Source organism: Lepisosteus platostomus, chromosome 28 (assembly GCF_059453375.1).
Source record: "Lepisosteus platostomus isolate fLepPlt1 chromosome 28, fLepPlt1.hap1, whole genome shotgun sequence".
In the NCBI taxonomy this organism is placed as follows: Eukaryota; Metazoa; Chordata; class Actinopteri; order Semionotiformes; family Lepisosteidae; genus Lepisosteus; species Lepisosteus platostomus.
In genome coordinates this window covers 9,241,357-9,260,455 of record NC_142638.1, presented here as the reverse complement: position 1 = coordinate 9,260,455, position 19,099 = coordinate 9,241,357, and the positions used below count along the sequence as shown (strand labels likewise).

The following is a 19,099-nucleotide window of genomic DNA, read 5'->3' as shown; positions in this document are numbered from 1 at the left end:
GTGTTTCAGCCCGGACAAAGCACAGGACAGCTTTGTGCCTGGTCGGCTGAGGGCGCAGTGGCATTAGGGACATTAAAATAGGCCAGAGTGGCGAGGGGTGCAGAGATTTCATTGACAGTGAGTTAAAAAAGATTTTAAAATCTCTAGAAATCAAGTTCCCAACTACAGAGACAATCTTTGAGCAATTTGGACTGGATGAATAATCTGGAATTCCAGTCTTTTTCTTTTGCACCAGTTTGTTGCAAGCAGCATTCAGAAGAATTTGCTTAGCTGGCCTGACGTTTGTTTTATAGACATTATATATTTGCAGAATGTGTAGGGCAGTAGCTGGCAGATCTGCCAACACTTACTGTAGATGAGTTCTTTTTTTTTTCTGTGTCTGGTGAGGCTGTAATCTGGCTTCAGCACTGTTTACTCTGAGACCCACTTTCCGCCAAGCTAGAATCCACATTCCAGATTCTGTGGAACCCTTGCAGAGATTATTCTGTCCTCCTCAGTGCCTGATTGGCCGTGGTGATCTGCCAGGATTCTGATTTATGCTCCAGAATGAAAAGACCTGGTGCTAAGGGTCACATCTCCACAACTGCTGCATTCTGCAATTCTCACAGGCAGCTATTATACAGCCAGCAAACTAGGGGACTGGCGAGATTTACGATGGAGGTGTTTCCTCAGTGTGGGCTGGGTTGTCTTTAGGGCTTTGCAGCATTTCTCCTTTTTAACAGTTTCTCAGTGTTATACCATCCTCGAGGACTGATTGTGGGGGTTCGAAAGATTCCCCCTGCTGAGCACAGTTGCTGTGTGTTACTGGGATCTTAATAAGAGACACCTAAGGGGGCCATAGCCCAGCTGTTAAAAGCTTTTTGCTAATTGAACTCTCTTCTCTGTGTTGGCGCACTGCAGTGCTCAGTTTTATTAATACCACAGTCAAAACAAGTGTTTCGGTGACACTTTTGTAACTGTCATCTTTTATGCCCGCAAAACGAACCGACCCCTTAGTCCCTTAACACATTCCTGTGAGTATTTCGGCTTGCGATTGGAATGATATCTGCTCTGGAAAATCCCTCTCTTCCCAGCCCTTCGGTGTGGAATGTGACCCTCGGCTAACTCCTCTCTCAAATTGTAAGAACAAAAGTTTTGCCCTGTCAATCCAGTTATTCATTTGGATGATGTATTCATTAATTGCAGCGGTGCCAGTTTCAATAATTGATCTCTGCATCACAGTATTCAGCTGAATTGCAATAGCAAGGTCACTGAAGGGCTTGGTGTAGGCAGAGGTAGGCTAGGTTAATACATTGAAAATTTTAAAGCCATTAAGGCAAACTTGGAAGAATTTATATTATTGAAAAAGTATCAAGGGGCTCAGATATAATTAATAAATAAGACAAGTCTTGGAAGAGCTTTAGAAGACAGTCTGCATATAACAGTATGTCAGTAGCATAAGGGAATGTGTTGAACACTGTTGAGAGAAACTGGCAGAAAAAGCAGATTAATGGACAGCCTGAGCTAGTACTTCCACACACAAGGCATGCAGCACTGACAACAGGACATCCCTGACACATTCCCCCGAGAGACCGCAGACCGAGAAGACCTCCTGTAGCCTGTTAACATCATTGCTGAAGGTCTGGTGTATGAAACTGTAACCCTGTCGATGAAACCCGATCCCCAGCCTACACGATCGAGAGCTGGTCAGAGATTTCCCCACTGTGCGATGTCTGTGCACATGTGTGCAGTGTGGCCAATGCGGGCACATGCAAGGTGCCCTTTGATAAAGCCTGTCTGACTGTGACGGTCTTATGTGGTCCTACAGACCTTTACCCAGCAACACAGCAGCATTGCGTGAGCTTGACGTCAGACTCAGTCAAAGAGACGGGCGATAGGTCTTACAAAGGGCGCGATCGGTTTCTTTTTTTGGTGAAAGTGATATAACAGCAGTATTAACAGTCCTCTGCAATGATCCCTCCTGACTGGCAACTTGTTGTTCTTTCAAGCAGAAGAAGATCTAAATAAGGCCAAGAAGTCAGACAAAAATTCAGGAGGGACGTCATCGGGGCCGGGAGATTTATGCTTTTGTGAACTGAACACATTATTAAAAGAAGATTTTGTTCTTCGTTTGAGATACAGCACACTGAGAACTTACATAAAAAATAATAATGATATGCTCTTTATCAGACTTTCCACGAAACCTTCCAACCAGCAGCTTAGAATTTTAACTTTACTGAGCAAAATCTGTACACTGGATGGTTATAGTGCACAGTGAAGAGCTTCAAATGCATCAGACTCATTTATTTTAAGATGCATTTGAAATGCAGAACATCGGGTACAAAGAAATATATTGATTTAATAACTTATGAATTATGCAATATACCAATAGTCACTTAATGGGCCTACAGGGACTGTGTTGCAGATGTCATTATGGCTAACATACTGCTCTGATCAATTAATGGCAAAATTAAAGAACGATCGTGATTTCATAATACCCTTGATTTGTCTGGGACGGTATTATGATGCCTTGCAAAACAAATGTCATGAAGTCATTAATATGCCACATGCCAGTTACAATGTAAAGGAAGAAAATAGGGTACAGCGTTCAAAGGTGTTTGACGGTGGGATTGAAACCATTTGAAAACTCTGTTAAATCAGAAATGAAATAACCTGAAAGTGCATGGCATGTAAAGTAATATTCACAAAATGTTCATTTGTAGATTGATCATGTATAGCCATGTATTAAGTAAACCCTTCATTGCAAGTAGGAGGTGCCATAAAGGTGAAAAATGAATTTGCAGGACGCTGTGGCAAATTTGCACCATGTGTGAGCCATGCTGCCTTAACGTCTTTGTGCTGCACCTGCCCATCGTGTGGACTGTAAAGATCGTGCTTTCCGGGCCACCTGCCGAGTTGCCAGTCAAGCCCCTTTCAGTTTCAGAAATCCTTTGCCGTTTCAGAGGCAGGGACAGGCAGGGGGCACGACGGGAGAGAGAGAGGGGGGGAGCTGAAGGTGTTTTCTCCGGTGGTTGCGGCGTGCTCTAACGAGAGAACCGCACTGCAATTTACCAGGTTAATTATTCCCTCCGGTCCATCTATCAATCTTGCACATCCTGCAGGAGCTGCTCGGTTCTGTGATGATGCCTCCATGTGATCTGCATGCTGATGGGTCCTGATTGTTTTCCCTGCTCTCGGGGTTAATGAGTTAAATGAACTCTCCTTTCCAGGTAACAGGCGCTGTTCCTGCCGGCTCCCTGGTGCACGTCTCCGTCTTGTTTTCAGAAGGTTATTGCGGCAATTAGAAGAGAGCATTTGGCTTAGCTTGAGATGCCACCTTGAATCCTGAGAGTGCAGCTCCACCTCAGCTCCCCGTTCTTCCTCACTGCTATTGGACGGCACTGCGTGGGTTTAGGATTCTGTAGGCCGGCGGCCAATCAGGCTGCGGCTTTTTTCAACATTCCCGGCCGCTGCCACCGCGTCTCCAAGGCGGCATCGAGACACATCAGGAATGCACGTCCGCGTGGCTTTCAGATGGCACAGGAGTCTGCCAGAGACTGTTACCCTAATTGGCATTCCACGTTTAATTGGGATGGATTTCCAAGTTAATGTGAATTGTGTTTGCCTTGTGCTGGTTTCAGACAGTGCTCAGGCAGCTCCCTAATGGAGCTCCAGGTGAGGTATGGATGCTCGGCCCACGCAGCCGAGAGCAAAACTGAGAGGCGGTTTTGAGCAGTAGGCTCAGGGGGGCTGTCCTGCAGGCCTGACCTCTCTCCTTCCTCTCCCTCTGAATTTTTTCCATTTCCTCTTAATGAAGCCCCAAATCATTCCACCTACCACTGCCGATCCACTGTACCCTCTTTAAGCATTGCTACACAAAGCTGCCTTATAAAAATACTTAGGAGTTTTATAGTACTTATAAAAATACACTTCCAATGTAGGGAGTTACAGGGAGCCATTTAGGGAATCAGTTTACATTTTCAAGGCCCCTCACAGAGCTGGCTTGCTTGCTTTTAATACTGGCGCTTGTCTGAAGAGACATTTAGAGGCATGATCCATGTACTTTTTGCCGTGCCAAGGGGCAGTTTATCCTGTTCCCAGCATTGTTACAACAGTGAAGCGCTGGCTGTATTGGAGCTCTAAAATGAAGTGGATTGAAGCCACTCTGCTATACTGTACAGTTAAACCAGGAACGTGCATTTCGCATTAAGAACAGTGGGCAGCAGTGACATCTAGTGACAAGTTACTCACAATGTATTTGGACAGATTTCAAGATCAAGACACGACAGGTCTTTCGACATGTATAGAAAATTCTCGTGAGAGACGTTTTATCGCCGTCAGGTTGTTTTTGTTCTTAAAAAAGCATAAAGTAATTTTGCTGGATTACAACAAAGAAATGATTAACTGCCTGAAACTGCCATTAGCTTTTGAAGTCTGGTTTGAGAAAAGAAATATACAGTGTAGTCTTATTTCTTCAGCTTCATTTGTGTATATTGTATGTTTAACCGATTGCTTTTGATCAGTCTGGCAAACTTCTTGTTCACACAAGATGGGCTACCAGATGAGGCCATTTATAAAAGCCAGTTGTAGCTTGACCTCTCCTGACTCTTGATCAGAGATTCAGCTAAGAGATGGCAAATTGTGTTTGAGAAACGTGCTCCGTGGCACATCGTCCAGCGTCCTAACACACCTGGGGAATTGTCAAGCATGCAGGTGGCTCAGAGCTACGCCAAAGGACTGCTTCAGTCTCGGTAGCAAACCGCAGACCCACGGGTCAAAGTGGAAATTGAAGATGTGCCTGAAAGTAGGAAGCATGTCTCCACACAAAGCGCTGTGAAGCTTGCTTTCTTGGGCTCCATTAAAACGGGCTGTAAAGCTCTCTTTCAACATCCTTCTGGGCTGCGAAGTTAAAAACGACCTTGTACATGCAGGAATATGTCAGCGTGACCTTGTGCACTGTGACCTCATTGCACACTAGCTATTGTTTACGTTCTTCCTCTTTAACAAAAGAGGAAGTGTCAGTAATACCCATTCTGCCTCGAACCCTTCCTGAGCGCCGGCCTGTGGTTCACGCGTGAGAGAGCGAGGGGTGGCTCAGCAGCTGCAGGGCTCCGGCGCTGGATCGGCAGCACCTGTTCGGAGCGGGAGGCGTGCAGGAGGAAGGAGGAAGAACAGGGAAGAGTATCAGGGCGCGGGGCTCCCCTTTCTCTCTCTGGTCCCCAGACCCGGGTGTGTTCTCTGGCCTGCCATGGAGGGGTCTGGCTGCTCCCACTGTGCACTGACGGCACGGGGGTTTACTGCCATTAATACTGGCTGCCCCAGGGACGGGGGGCGGGGAGTCTGGGTTTGGGGTCATCCGAAAGGCAGCGGTCATCTCCCGGTCACATACAGTAGCTCATTATTCAGGCACAGCCCCTAGTCAATTGCCCAGAACGTAGAATCAGCAGTGCCATCCATTTCTCCTAATTATTATAAATGAGAATCCCTGTAAACAGCTATCATTACAGACACTCAGCATTGCGCACAAATCCACTTTAAATGGCCATTAAGTTAAGGAGCAATTCGTAATCTTCAACGCACACAGGAGCAAGGATTTGCTTTTGTTGTTATTGTTTGCTGCTTTTGTTTCTGATGCATGTCTTCTCTTTCGTCGGTGCGCCTCTTTCGCCATTAATTAGCTGCTCCGCACCAGTGCTCCATTGTCATTATGTTCCTGACTTGCCTGAGCATCGAGGTTTTTCAAGAGGAGGGAAATTTCTCTTGCCTGTTATGTGTACTGTAGCCCAGGTGCTCTGTTATGACACAAATGTTTGTTTTGTTCTGAAATAAAAGTTCTCTCCGGAAGAAAGAGGTAAATGGCTTAACCCATCCTGTTTAAATTTATAGTGCTCCTATTGATCAGTTTACAAAATGCAATCCTTCAGTTGTGCCATCACCTTAATTTCTTAGAGTAGACAGGAATGTTCTTCATTTATTAGTGCAATTGTAAAATATTAGCATAAAGAACAATCTGGTTCTCTTAGTCAGGGATATGTAAGGGGCGGATTTTCCTTTGATTTTCGTACGACAGGAATGACGGATCTTGTATTCTCCTCTAGTTTTAATCTGTGCCTTTCGGTGCTCCCTCATCAAACCGGGTGTGGGTTTGCTGTGGTGTCAACCTCACAATCTGAGAAAATGCAGATTTTTTTGAAGCAGGGCGCTGTCTCCCCGACAAGCTTTTCATCATCCCCGCCTCTTAACGAAAAGAGGAGGAAAATTGTTTTAAAAATGGCGGCTCCGCGGGTTCACCGGCAGGGCAATGAAAAGTTTCCTGAGCCCTGGAAGTGATGCAGGAGAACCCCAATTTCCCTTTTCCCCCTGCCGAGCGCACGCTTTCAGTTTCTGAGTCCTCACGTGATCTGAGGTAGTGCAGAGCAGGCTCGGCTGGGATGAGGAGGAATGGCGGAGGTCTTAGGGGTCGGAGAGAGAGAGGTGCCTCTGGAAGTCCTGCTGCTACAGTGTCTGGCTGGAGCCTTGCCCTCCTCTGCAATTCACTAGCCCCGATGATAGAGAGAGAGAGAAAAAAAGAAAGAAAGAGCGCTCTTTGGTACCAGCACAGGAATCATTATGCACACAGCACATGTTTTTCAAGCATTAAAATTAAAGGTTATTCCATCCCTGGACTATTAGCACTAAACCTGACTCCCCAGGACTGAGAGGAATAATCAACCCAGAGCAGCCAGCCCTCATAGTGGTAAACAAATGACATCACGAGCACACAATGAGAGTTGCCATGGCAACGGCTCTACAATTCTATTTCCTGGATACCCTGTGGGGTCTCGCTCTCTCTCTCTGCCAGTCTGATCCACCTGCTTTTCACCCCATCAGCAGTGGAGTCATGGGGAGGTCACCAGGAAAAATGAACTGTCTTCACAGAAATGCAATGGCCTCTCCACACACTGCCAAGCACACGGCCTGCAGCCACTCAAGTTTGCTCGCTCTGCTGTCTGGGAAGTCATTTCTCCTCCCTCCCTCTCTTGCTTTCTCCTCTTCCTCCTCGTCTTAAGATTTTGAAACGGACATTTTGCGAAACCCTTTAGTGGTCTGTGCTGGGCTCATGCGTTTTGCGACTTGTAGACTTCAGTGAAGCGGTTTTGTGAAATGCGCACGTAGAGATATCCGTATGTTCCCTCCGCCTTCTGCTCTGGAGGCGGCCAGCGCTGTCCCTGCCGGTGACACGGTCTGGAGAGGGGAAAGTGGCGCCGCAGGACGTGGGGTCAGAGGTCAGCACGGAGGGCAGGGGGCGGGAGGGCCGTGGCCTTCCACATTCTGCCCCCCCCCCGTGTGAGGAAATGCTCCCAGGGCAGAACAGGAGTGAGAACAGATTGCACTGCGCTGCGGACGGTCAGACCTCGGTCATTCCTGTGGCCTGTGAGGGCCTTGTGGTGCACCGAGCCAGCGTCTGCATGCCAGCCTTGTGCACCAGTTCCTCCTGCAGCCTGACCTCCACCCGGCTTCAGGGCCGGAATCTGGGGGCTGCTGTGAAACCTTGAGTTTTCACACCTAAGGGTCTCAGGTTTCCTCGGTTTAAAGATGTACAGGGATAAAAATCACGATCCGAAATGATGCGTCACCTTGCTTAGTCATTTTTTGCTGTGTGTTTTTCAGATCAGTGGGTCCCACTCTTATCCAGCATCTACATTTCCTAACAAAGATAGTGTGTGCTGCTGGATATTAAATAAACATATTGAATAATGCTGCATTTTTGTTTTCTGCGTCCATTATTTATTTTTTTAGAGCAGTTTATCATCGCCGAAGCAAGGCTATGCTGGAAAAGTAAACTCATAGGCACGAGTGAATTATTCTTTTTATTACAAGTTAATTAACTTTTTGATTTCAGACTCGGTTTATGAATCTCAATAAACAACGCTGTCCAGATCTGTAGGCCCGTTTCTTCCGCCAGCCCCAGAAGAAAACTACTATTTTTGTCAGAAATGACAAAACCGTTTGATCTCAGCCTGAAGTGAAACATGTTTCTGCTTTGCCAAAAGAGACAAGCAAGGGGAAAGAAAGGGGAAAGGAGAGACAGGAGGGAGGTAGCCGAAGGAGGGGGCTGCTCGGAGTGCATCAATTTTAAACGCAACCGTTTTCTCTTACAACATGTACTCTGTTTGAACTCGCAATTTTTCCGCTTTGGAAAAAAAACCGGCGAGAGACGGAGAGAGAGAGAGACTCCAGCTCTGCACGCTTGAAAGTCCTGTTCTGCGTTTGGCATGGCCGTGATTTAGAAGTATATTAAAATGGCGATGTTGATAATCAAAAAGACCTTTCTCGGGGAGAATTTAAGAAACGCTGCACAGATGGGCTGAGCAGATAAATAAAAATTTCCGTCACACCAGTTGGAAATTACGTTTCGACGCCCCCAGGGGAGTCTGCTTTTCTCTCTCTTTTTCCTCCCCTCCACTGTTTTTTTTTTTTTATTGCTCTTGAAGTGCAGAGGTGCAGAGCGCTGGTCTTTTCTCCCTTCTGGAGAAGTCAATATCGAGCCGTTGTCTGTGTGCCGTGCTGCCCCAGAGCCAGTGAGCTCGGGCTGAGGACTATTTCTCTGCCGGCTCCCCCTGACTTATTTCCAAAATCGAGTTAACAGGTCTTCTCCTGTCGTCTCGCCGCAGTCATCTCTTTCGAAAAACAATTTGCTCCTCTTCTTTTTATTTGCCCATCCTCTCTTACGGCTCCCATTGCTCTCAGCATTCCCTTTCATTTTTTCATTGATCGATTGGTTATCCGGTAGATTTATTGATCGCGTTTCTGCAAAGCTTCCCCCCCGTTGTCAGAAAGCAATTTCAAAAGTTTTAAACGCGGGGCTGTAGGTGAGAAGAAAAAGCTAAGCCAAGTGTGCCTTCCTCCACTTCAGGATGTTAAAGACCTCGAGAAACTCAGATTTTCTTAAGCAGATTTGCGCGCCTTTCCAGGAAAAGAGCACAGTGGCAACAAGGAGGCCTGGTGGGAGCCGGAATGTCAGACTTCTTTGCTGTGTAAATATTGAGAGGTTGAGAAAGGCCAAGTGTCTTAAATGTTGTTTTGGTGACTTTACCAGAAATTTGAAAAACAGCGCAGCAGATTGTGCACAGCAGTAATAAGCATTGCTGGGCGCCGTGCAGATGTTCGGTGTGCACATACGCTTGCACGGGGCACTTAATCCGCTTGTGTTCAGTGGGGGCAGCTGCTGGTTGTCGTGCCCAGGGGTGGTTTGCGAACCTGTCGCCCTGTGCGCTCAGGGCCCGGAGTGGGGCCCTACTCTGGCGGTCTCAGCAAGGGCGCAAGTCTCTGCTCCCGCTGAGCAACTTTCGCTTGGCGGTTTTGTCGGGCGCGCAGGTCGGTCGCCTTCCGTGGAGCTGACCCGGCCACAGCGCCACCGTGGGGAGAGGCAGCGGGAGCGCGGACAGGGCCCGAGGCGGCGGTCGGTTGCGAATATCTCCTGTAGCTTCCAGGACCGTTCATCCTCCTCGAGTCCCCGGCTTTTATCTGTTCCCTGGCTGATTTATTTATCCCCCCCCCCTCCAAACACACACACACACACACACACACACACACACACACACACACACACACACAGTTCAATTTGTTGAATCTAATTACCTGCGTGTGTGTGTGTGCGTGTGCGCGCAAGATGGAGCACTCTTGCCGCGCGGCTGTGGAACACGCCCCTCCAAGATGTTTCTCGAGAGTGCGGCTGAAAAAAGGGGACGCAGGCAAAGTCAGAGCCGGCGGGGGGTCAGCCCCTTCCTGCTGCCAGTAAAGAACCGGCAGTCCAGAGCCTTGACCCTTCGCGAGAGCAGGCGGAGGCGGAGGGTGAGCAAACCAGATCCGCATGCCAGCCCCCGGAGCCCACGAGGGGATGAAGCGATGAACAGACACTGCTTAGGTACAGATTTTGTTTCCTTCTCCTCACCTGGACCCTAATCCTGCTGCTCTGGGGCCGGTGCTGTAGTGGAGCTACAGTAGATGGAGCAGGTAAATGAAAAAGGCCACACTCCTACTTCCTGTGGGACGGGCAGTTTAGCACAGCCAGTCAAGCTGCGTACCAGCGTGGGTTTGGGAGGATGACAGGAGAAAACCCTCATGGACTCAAGGGGACATGCAAGCTCCACACAGAAGGACCCACAATCACAGGACCTTGGAGCCATGAGGCAGTTAGCATTACTGCCACCTAGCAGGCCTAAGTTCCAACAGCAGCGTTCCTCGGGCTTCGATCTGCTTCTCAGTCTCCCATCTGAAGGAAAGAGAACTATTTGCGGTTTTGTTTTTTAATTTCATGCAATCCAGCCTTGCATTTCGGCATCTGAAGTTTTAGAAGATGCCCGATTTATGAGTTGCTCAATTCATGAGTGCAGTACCTCTGTTCTCGGCGGCTGCTTTCTTCCCATGTGGAGCTGTCACAAGTCATTCAGCCCTGTGCTCTTCACCCTCCTGGCTGCGCTCTGCTGCTTAAGATACAGTCTGCTTCTGATCAGTGTCCCAATCTGGGATTCCAGAATACCGTCACAGGCCAAAAGTCCATCGCAGAGGGGGAGCTCACAGTCTCGAGCAATCCCGTGCCCTCTCTGCCAAAAACGGGATTTAAAATAGATAAGGATGGATTGACCAGGATCCAGCAAATCTGCTTGCCATTACTGGTAAAGCAAAAGTCACCGCTGGTTACCATTAGACAAATCAGTGTGGAGATGGGCTGGGAATCTTCACCATTGCATTGCTTTAACATCTGGTATTGTGATACAGAGTGTAGGAGGGGCTGTTTAAAGTGCAGTGAAACACAATGTTATAGATGTGAGCTGAACAGTTCAGTTTTTTATCAGTTTTATTAAAATTGGTAAACATGGTGAGGATTTTTTATTTTCTGTTTGAAAGTTGTCGCTGTTTTCTGTACAGGTCTGTCTTTGGCAGACAGACATGACCCCATTCCTAGGACAAAAATCATAGAAAAACATACAAAACAGTTCAATTGCTGAATGGCTTCCTCTCATATTTAACCATTCTTGCCTTCTTAGGTGTCTGACAACTGAAATTCACTGCTGTCCGTGGATCTCTCGGTGACCAAGGTGCATGACACTGGACTGATGCAGCCGCTGTTAAAGGTCGCTGTTGAAATGCCCTTTCCCAGGGAGCCTCACTCATCCCGCCACTGAAAAATAAACTGGCCAACGCCCAACTGACCTCTATGATGTCAGCACACAAATATTCAAGAAGAACTTTTATTTGCCATTTGCAAAGCATTCTTCTAAATTTTGGGTACAATTCATATCAATCAATATTCAATATTTCCCAAACAGGAAATTGCTTTGAGACTGCAGTGAATTCTTCCTACAGAACACCCATGTTTACCCATCAAGTGTGCAAGGTTGCTGCCCGAACATAAAAACTGGCCCAGATTACACTATTACCTGCTGTTCCTTAAAAGCCAAACCTCAGCACTTCCTGCGGTCTCTGTGAATGAGCCCTGTCCATTTCCAGCATTAATAAACCCGATCAGGCAGTTTCCCCAGAATAAAGCTATTTAAATACCTAATTCTGTGTAAATGTCTCTGCAACTCCAAAAACACTGCTAGAAATGTGGGGACATGCCTCCATGCCTGTTATAATATGTTTCTGATTCTCTTCACACCAAATATTTTAACAGGTAGTACTTACTGATTTACATTTATACGTTGTATACCGTAACAATTTTTATTTATTTCTTCTGGCATTATGCACTCAGCCCACGTCTTAAATGGCATTCCTGAGCTCAGCCTGCTGCATTCTGACATGCATCATGGTACTGGAGACGTATTCTGTCTTTTATAAACAGTGATGAATGTTTGGAAAGCACTAATAACCGCAATAAGCAATCATAAACAAATAACTCTGTGATTGATCGGCCTCTCCTGGTCGTGCGTCAAATGTCCATTGATCTGGCATGGTCGGGAGCTGATTAATTGTGCTCTTAAAATGAACGAGCTTCATTAGAAGTGGCCTGCAGTGTGAGTACTGTGAAGGGGGACCAGTTCGCTGTTCTGCTTTACGCTGTGATATCAGCAGAGATACAGGCCAGGCCCTTTGTATTTACAGAGCATTGGTAATAATCGATCATCCGTCAATCTTTTGTCCGGAACGACCTGCAGACAAGGGCAGCAGGGTGTCACAATGGTTGGCATAGCTGCCTCTCAGCACCAGGGCTCTAGGTTCAGTTCCAGGCCTGGGGTGCTGTCTGTGTGGAGTATGTTCTCTCTGTGTTCGCTAAGGTTCCTCCGGGTGCTCCAGTTTCATCCCACAGTCCAAAAACTTGTTGGAAGTTGAATAGGCTTGTCTGTGCCTTTGCGATGGACTGGCGTCCAGGGCGTACCCCACCATGTGCCGGGGACATGACTCTCGACCCAGCGGGCAGAGGGGCAGAGACAGGAGATTCAGCCTCGTACCCAGCCCAAAGCCCTGGGGGCTCCACTGAAGAGCACAGCCGCTGGCACTGGGGCCTCGGAGAACTAGGAATGTCAATCAGGCAAATCTCTTCCATCTGAAACTAGACGGCTCTCGTTACTTCTCATTACAGACGGCAGCGTCCCGGCGGGGGGCGAGAGTTTCCAGAGCGGAGAGAGCTCTGTTGAAGGAGCCTTCGGGCCCGGGCGTCACGGGTTCGAGCCTGGGCCACCCCGCAGGGGGAGTCCCGGTCGCGGCCGGCCGAGCTCGGCCCGGGGGCAGGATGGGAGCGGCCTGGACTCTCGCGGCGTCGCCTTCAGCCCGTGGAGGGGGCGCAGCCAAACTAAGTGGCGACTCTCTAAATTTTGGGGGGAAAAAGGAGCATTGCGGGACCCCCGCCCCCCAACCCCCACCCCAAACAGCTCTCGCGTCGGCCAGGCTCGGCAGGATGAAAGTTGCGAGGCCCTTTAAGTAGTAAAAGTTGCAACAGCTGAACTCCTGCGAGCGTGCCCGCCCGGTGCTCCCAGACTCCCGAGCACCCATAAAGCAGATTGCCTCCCCGCGCAGCCCGGGGAGACCCCCAGCTGCCAGGGGAAGGTGTTTACTCGCTCCAGCCCCAGAAACCGAGGCGCGCGGCAGCCGCCTGATAAATAACGAATGAACGAGTTGGCCGGGTGCCTGGCTGAATTAGCTCCCTTCCTTATTTTTAATAGTTTAATAAAAATTACCATAATTAACTAACATCTGTACGATTTCGGAGTGGGTGCAATTTGGCACCCTGAAATGAGGATTTAAATATTATTACTGCAAGTTTAATGTTGATTTAATTCATTCTGGCACCGCGGTCTGAACTCAGAAGGTTCATCTGCGATGGCCTTCAGCAGGGTCTGGATTCGGCGTCTCCAGCCTCAGTTTTATGGGCAGTGAAGGGCCTCTCGTAATTCTTTTACAATGCTAATCATTTTTTTTCCACAAGACTTGGATATTCAGTAGCTTGCTGGTTTTGGTTTTGGCTGTCAGGTTCAGGGCAGGCGTGTTGTGGCATTGCTATGCACAGGTGGGAGTGTTCAGGCAGAGCCGGAGACTCCTGGCCTGTGTGAAACAGTGTCAGGGATTGTTTTTGCATTTTTAAATCTTGTGTTTTCCACACACACAAGTAACTGAGATTTCAACTAACCACGCTGGATACCAAATTAGTTTCTAGATGTTGAGTGTGTCGTCCTGTTGACTTGAACGGACTAAACACAAAGGCACACGAACGTGCTGAAATTGTCTCCTGGTTCCGGGGAGTGTTAAATGGAGGTTGCCAGGAGTTGCAGGGTGGAGCCAGGGGAGTCAAAATTGGGTAAAACTAATCGCAGCCTCCTTGGGGTGTTGAAGATTAAAGCCCCCGTCCCACCAGAGCTGGGCTGCCGAATTGCATTTGTGTGTTGGTTAAGAATATGTGGTCACAAGTTTTACCAGCACCCCAACTTCATTGCATCACGGGTGATCTTTTTAAAGTCGCAGACTTGTGCGATATAGCAGTTTTTGAGCTTTTCTGTATGGCTGATTTGTATTATGTGTGAATCTGGGGGTCCAGCTATTGTATACTCACACCCCTACTTTTCACCGCTGCTGAGCTCTCGGTTACTTAATTGGCCCTCTAATGGAACTAATTGTTTTACATAAATATGTAAATAACATCCTGCAACTCACAACTGGCAGCCCACTGGAGCTCAGCAGGTGTGAGCCTGGTCAGTACCTGGATGGGGAGACTCCTGGTATTAGTGGGACCAGTAGGGGGCGCTCACCCTGCAGTCTGTGTGGGTCCTAATGCCCCAGTATAGTGACGGGGACACTAGACTGTAAACAGGCGCCGTCCTTTGGATGAGACATTAAGACCAAGGTACTGACTCTCTGTGGTCCTTACCTGGAAATTTCATCTAATTTGTGATGTAAATTGGATTTTTCACGTTACTGGGTAGATTTTACTTTCATTGTAGTTTGAAATGAGCTCTTCAGTGCTGATTCTTTCTAACCCCGAAATATGAAAGTAGTGTTCCAGTTCCCCCTTTAAATTGTTTTTTTTTTAATTTAAATCAGGCCTCAATATTTGAATGAATTTTTGGGGTAATTTGAAATCTCCTGTGTCCTCTGAGGGGTCAAAGGTCGGCGCCGAGGGCTGGGCCCCTGTGCCCTCCAGCACACCTGTCCTGCCCGACACCACAGCCTGAGATCTCTCCCCAGATGCGCGTCCTCTTGTTTCTCCTGTGTGCCATAAATTTTAACGTCCCACCACCGCCACTGATTTATTTGATAAAATAGTCTGCTAATAAAAAGGAAGAAGGGGCTCAGATGACGTGTAAAATATGGTGCTAATTAGACAGGCGTCCGGAGGTTCAGAGGATCTTAACCAAGCAGGTGCGCTCCGTCAGATGCTCACTCTGCTGCAAATCTTTCTGACTCGTCTCGGAAAGTGTCTGGGGTCCCTTAGCGCCCTTTGCTCTTTGAAACTGTTCAGTGGGATTTTATGCCATCTTTGTGCTCATTGGGAGATTATTGTGGGTCCAAATCCTGCTGTGTATTCAGTTCACCTCGCTAGCACTTTGATGCGATTTTATCGTGGCGCATTGGGCTGTGCATTTGCAGTATAGGAATGTGAGGAATGCTGCTCGAGTCCCTGCGCAGCCCAGGAATGACTGGAGGCTCTGTGTTTTTGTTCCAGGAGTACAACATCCACGGATGGTGGGTGGGAGAGCTGAACGGCTTCATTGGGATCGTCCCGAAGGATTTCCTCCAGCCCGCTTACATTCTGTGAACTCTGTGAGTTTCCGAGTGCACACACTGCCCGAGACACACTGTTGGACTGTGCTGTAACAGACATTGCCCCGCTACACTGTACTGCGTGGCACTGTGCATTGTTATGCATTCTCGATCATTTAAATTAAATCGATTCATTGAATCAATAGACATTTTGAAGTTTTTTAATTTTAGATCAGCTTCAGTGTTCTAAAAACTCAAGTATTTGCGATTGGCGTTCGGATATACAGTTTTGTTTAAACATGCTGAAGTACAGTACACAAAAGTGAGAATACCTGACCCCCCAGAAAGAACACGCACACACGTGTGGAGAACGCGCAGACTCCCCACAGAAGAAGCTACCCGACTCAATTTGTGTTTGAAACACAGTTGTAAGCTTTTTTTAATTCCATGGTGTTCCCAGGCCTGCTTCCTAATGACACCGCCCGTGCAGTCGTCTGGCCCTGCAGTGAGGTGTGCTTCAGCACTGTCCTGCTTAGGGTCTGTACTGAACTCTGCACTCGGGTCGTGCTCCACTTTGCTCCACTTCTTACTACATTCTGCCATGCTGGGAGGAGCAGGTAGCCCCCCCACACACACCCCACCCCACCCCGGACCTTGTGCAGTGTGTCCTCGCTGGGTCCACTGGCCCAGCAAGAGCCCCAGCAGCCTGTGTGAAGGTGCCAGCGTCAGTGATGGGGCTTCCAGCCACTGCTTTGGAGGGGAGAACTGTGATTCAGCTCAGTTTTGTTCCGTTTTCTCATTTCACTGGTTACATCACCGTCCTTGTTGATGGTACAGTGTTTAATCAAATATAATAAAGCAAAACTCCTGGCACAGTGCTGAGTGCATAAACTTTAATTTCCTTTTTACAGTTCAGTCTCTTCAGGGACTTAAATTTATTACCACCTCTCCTAACACTGTGCTGTAATTCACGGCATCCCTTGCTGTACTTTTTAGACAGTTGTTTTTCTTTTAAAATTGAAATTTAAGCAATGACATAGGAAATTTAGATATCCGAGATGAAAAACACTTCAGTGTTGCGTAACTACACAGAGTCTTAAAAACAAGCTATGCAGCTCTGAATTTGGAGAGATAAGTGTTGTGTAGTTTTCAGGATAAAAATGAAGAAGCACGAGTAATGAAGAACATAATCTTTACTGAAGAGTTTGGCTCTCACATTCCTCTTTTTCTGCTTCCTTCCTGTTCTCTCTAAATCCCATCTGTATTCCCAGCAGCCCTCCCTAGTTGGTTCTGAAGCAAATCACACACGAAGTGGACACCACATATCCCCTTCTCATAAAAGAATTTCTCTTGTTGCACAGAACTGAAAATAAGCAATGCTAGCCACTTCAGCACAAATCTCCTGGGGAGTACTGTATGTCAGCGTCCATCCAGTTAATTGCATATGAATCAAACATTATTTGAATGAAGCATAACCCAGTGTTGCAACAGCATTGCGCAATATAGACCAGCATTAACTTTGTCATCTTTCAAGTGGTCGGTCACTCTGAATACAGTTCTCTGCCTTAGCTCAAGTGACAAAGTCTTTCAGACAAGCTGTTTGTCTTCTAGTGCGCTGGCTGTTGGTTCTGAAGCAAATCACATTCCAAGTGAACACAACAAAAAAATCTTGATGCCATGTGGAGATTTTGCGAGCGAAAGGAGGGAGGGAGTTTTATTTCGTATAGATCTCTATTCAGCTGAGCTCTTCACTCTCACTCCAGGGAGACCTCCAAGTTCATGCTGCATTCGCGAGCAATTCACCCCTTTAATAATAACACTGTTTATAACACTGATAATAACAATGTTTTGTTTTTATTTTTTTTAAAACGAATTGAATGAAGAGTTATAAAACCTTTGGGCAAAAGTGTCTACAACCTGTTAACCTCAAAGGATGCTAAAAAAACATCTCTGTTAATTTGTAACCGAGGCGTAAGAGGCGTCTTACTGAAGCAGGGCGGTTTCTATATGACGGAACCGGCGGCACAGCCCGACTCAGCGGTGTGAACTCCACCTGCTGGTGAAAAGCGGAACTGCGGTTGATTTAGTGGGAATCCGGTGCAACAACGTCTAATTAGTTCAACTAATAATTACACTCCGTGCTCTTCATCCCTTTCTACCATCATCCAGATTAATATAACAGCTGGGTGCCAGATTCACCACGCATGTGAAAACATTACCTTTTGAACTGCTGTAATGGTATATTGATTTTTAACACACTGAAACTAGAAAACAGCTGCTTTTTTTTATAATGTAGCTGAATATCAATTGCATGCACAACGTCGTCGATTGCGTTCGTGTCTTTGTTAAATGCTGCTTCTCAGAAAGGGGGCAAAACTGTGCTTTCTAGGAAATTGATTCATATATTTTGTGTTTCTGTTAAGTTTGGTAAAGTAGTTTAAGATATTTTGCAAAAAAAATGATCAGACAAATACTGTATGTAAACATTTACTGAGAATTCTATTACTGTGAAGAAAAGTAATACAAAACACATGATCAAAATACTGTACATGGTTTATAAAATCTTATGTCTAAAAATCCTGGCTTTACTTGGCAGCACAAGGCATGAACATGCAGGTATCATGTTTCTAAAGAGCAAAGTGCAGGGGTGTCTCTGTGCTTCACGTTGAAATAAAACAGTTTAAAACTTAACAAGACTGAAGAGCGATGTTTTTGCTCCCCAAAGAATTTCTTCACTCATTTCTTTCTTCTTTGTTTCAGGTCTGAACGGCACTGCGCTAAAACCACAGAGCTCGACTCACTTTATTCTGCACTGAAAGACAACCTGAGATAGTTCTAAGGATGTAAAACATCAATAAAAGCACTTCATTTGTACAGATCTCTGGTGAGCTGGGAATCGTGATGAAGCGTGCATCGTTTTTCCTTACTCCTGAATTTGAGCTTTTGTGTTGAGGGTGTCTGTAAAGAGGCCCTGTCCCTCTTCTGTCTCAGACCATCAGTGTCTCCTGTTTGCTGTTCTCGTCCACACCAGTGCAGGGGACATCACATGACAGTTCACCTGGAGCTGTCTTGTGGTCTGTCTTGTGCTGATTTTGCTGGACACACACAGGGGCTTGTCAAATGCTAAACAGACTTACCAATGGGAGTCCCATCATCTGGGAATCGGGGGACCTTAACTGAAACACTGGTGTCTCTGTTGCACAAAGACAGCACAGTAACCGATCAGTGCAGTGGCCTTGAGGTGGAAATGAAGAAAAGTTCCACTGATAGTCTTTTTTACGAAGCTGTCGGTGTCCTCATTATCCAGTAATTGGATTACTGTGAAAATGCCATACCGAATTTCAGAAAGATGTCAAAAGTAATACAAATGTAAGCATTCAGCAACTTATACTTTGATATTGATGTAAGGGATGTTAGTAGGTAGGTAGGAATAACAGACTTTAGAAAGAGTTTAAGGAATTTTTTTAGATTTTATTCAGCTTACTGAATCATTTTAAATATTCATCTTTTGGATCCACCCTTTTTACAGCACATATAGGGTGTTTTATTTTAAGATGTGCTCTAATTATTTTTCACCGATTGTGGGGTTGTTTCTTTTGGATATAGTCTTTTTTGGGCAGAAATGGATTATATTCCACGCTTTGTCTTGGCATTTCTGAAGTTTAAACCATCCAGAGATCAGTTTAAATATTGTATACTGTCTGGGCATACATTCAAATTTCTATTATGCATTTCTGAACGGTTTTCTTGAAAGTAAAACTTTGAGTCCATCTTTCTGACCAGCGTTTTGCGTGGTTTCACACTTCTGACCAACATATTTGAATTTGTCATTCCCAGTTCATTAACGGTGCATCAGAATGTTATAATCATATGTAATCATCATATGATTATTTTGTTTTTGGCAGGTTTTTGTAATGTAAAACAGAGAGAAGCAAGAGCAATC

The 19,099-nt window shown here is 46.5% G+C and overlaps 1 protein-coding gene and 1 long non-coding RNA gene across 4 annotated transcripts in view; one reads left to right on the top strand and one right to left on the bottom strand.

Moving 5' to 3' along the window:
- skap1 (src kinase associated phosphoprotein 1) overlaps window positions 1-18,035 on the top strand; it is a 162,023-nt gene extending 143,988 nt beyond the window's left edge. For all 3 annotated transcript variants that reach the window (XM_088623055.1, XM_088623054.1, XM_088623056.1), the window contains 2 exons: window positions 15,119-15,216; window positions 17,917-18,035. In XM_088623055.1, coding sequence (XP_088479181.1) covers window positions 15,119-15,211 — 93 coding nt within the window. In that variant the 3' untranslated portion in view covers window positions 15,212-15,216; window positions 17,917-18,035. The remainder of the gene's footprint in view (window positions 1-15,118; window positions 15,217-17,916) is intronic.
- Window positions 5,931-6,454, bottom strand: LOC148638804 (uncharacterized). The gene is made up of 2 exons (XR_015930998.1): window positions 6,376-6,454; window positions 5,931-6,216 (listed from the first exon to the last, which is right to left on the bottom strand). It is a non-coding gene; the product is annotated as an uncharacterized LOC148638804 (long non-coding RNA).
- Window positions 18,036-19,099: the final 1,064 nt, after the last annotated feature.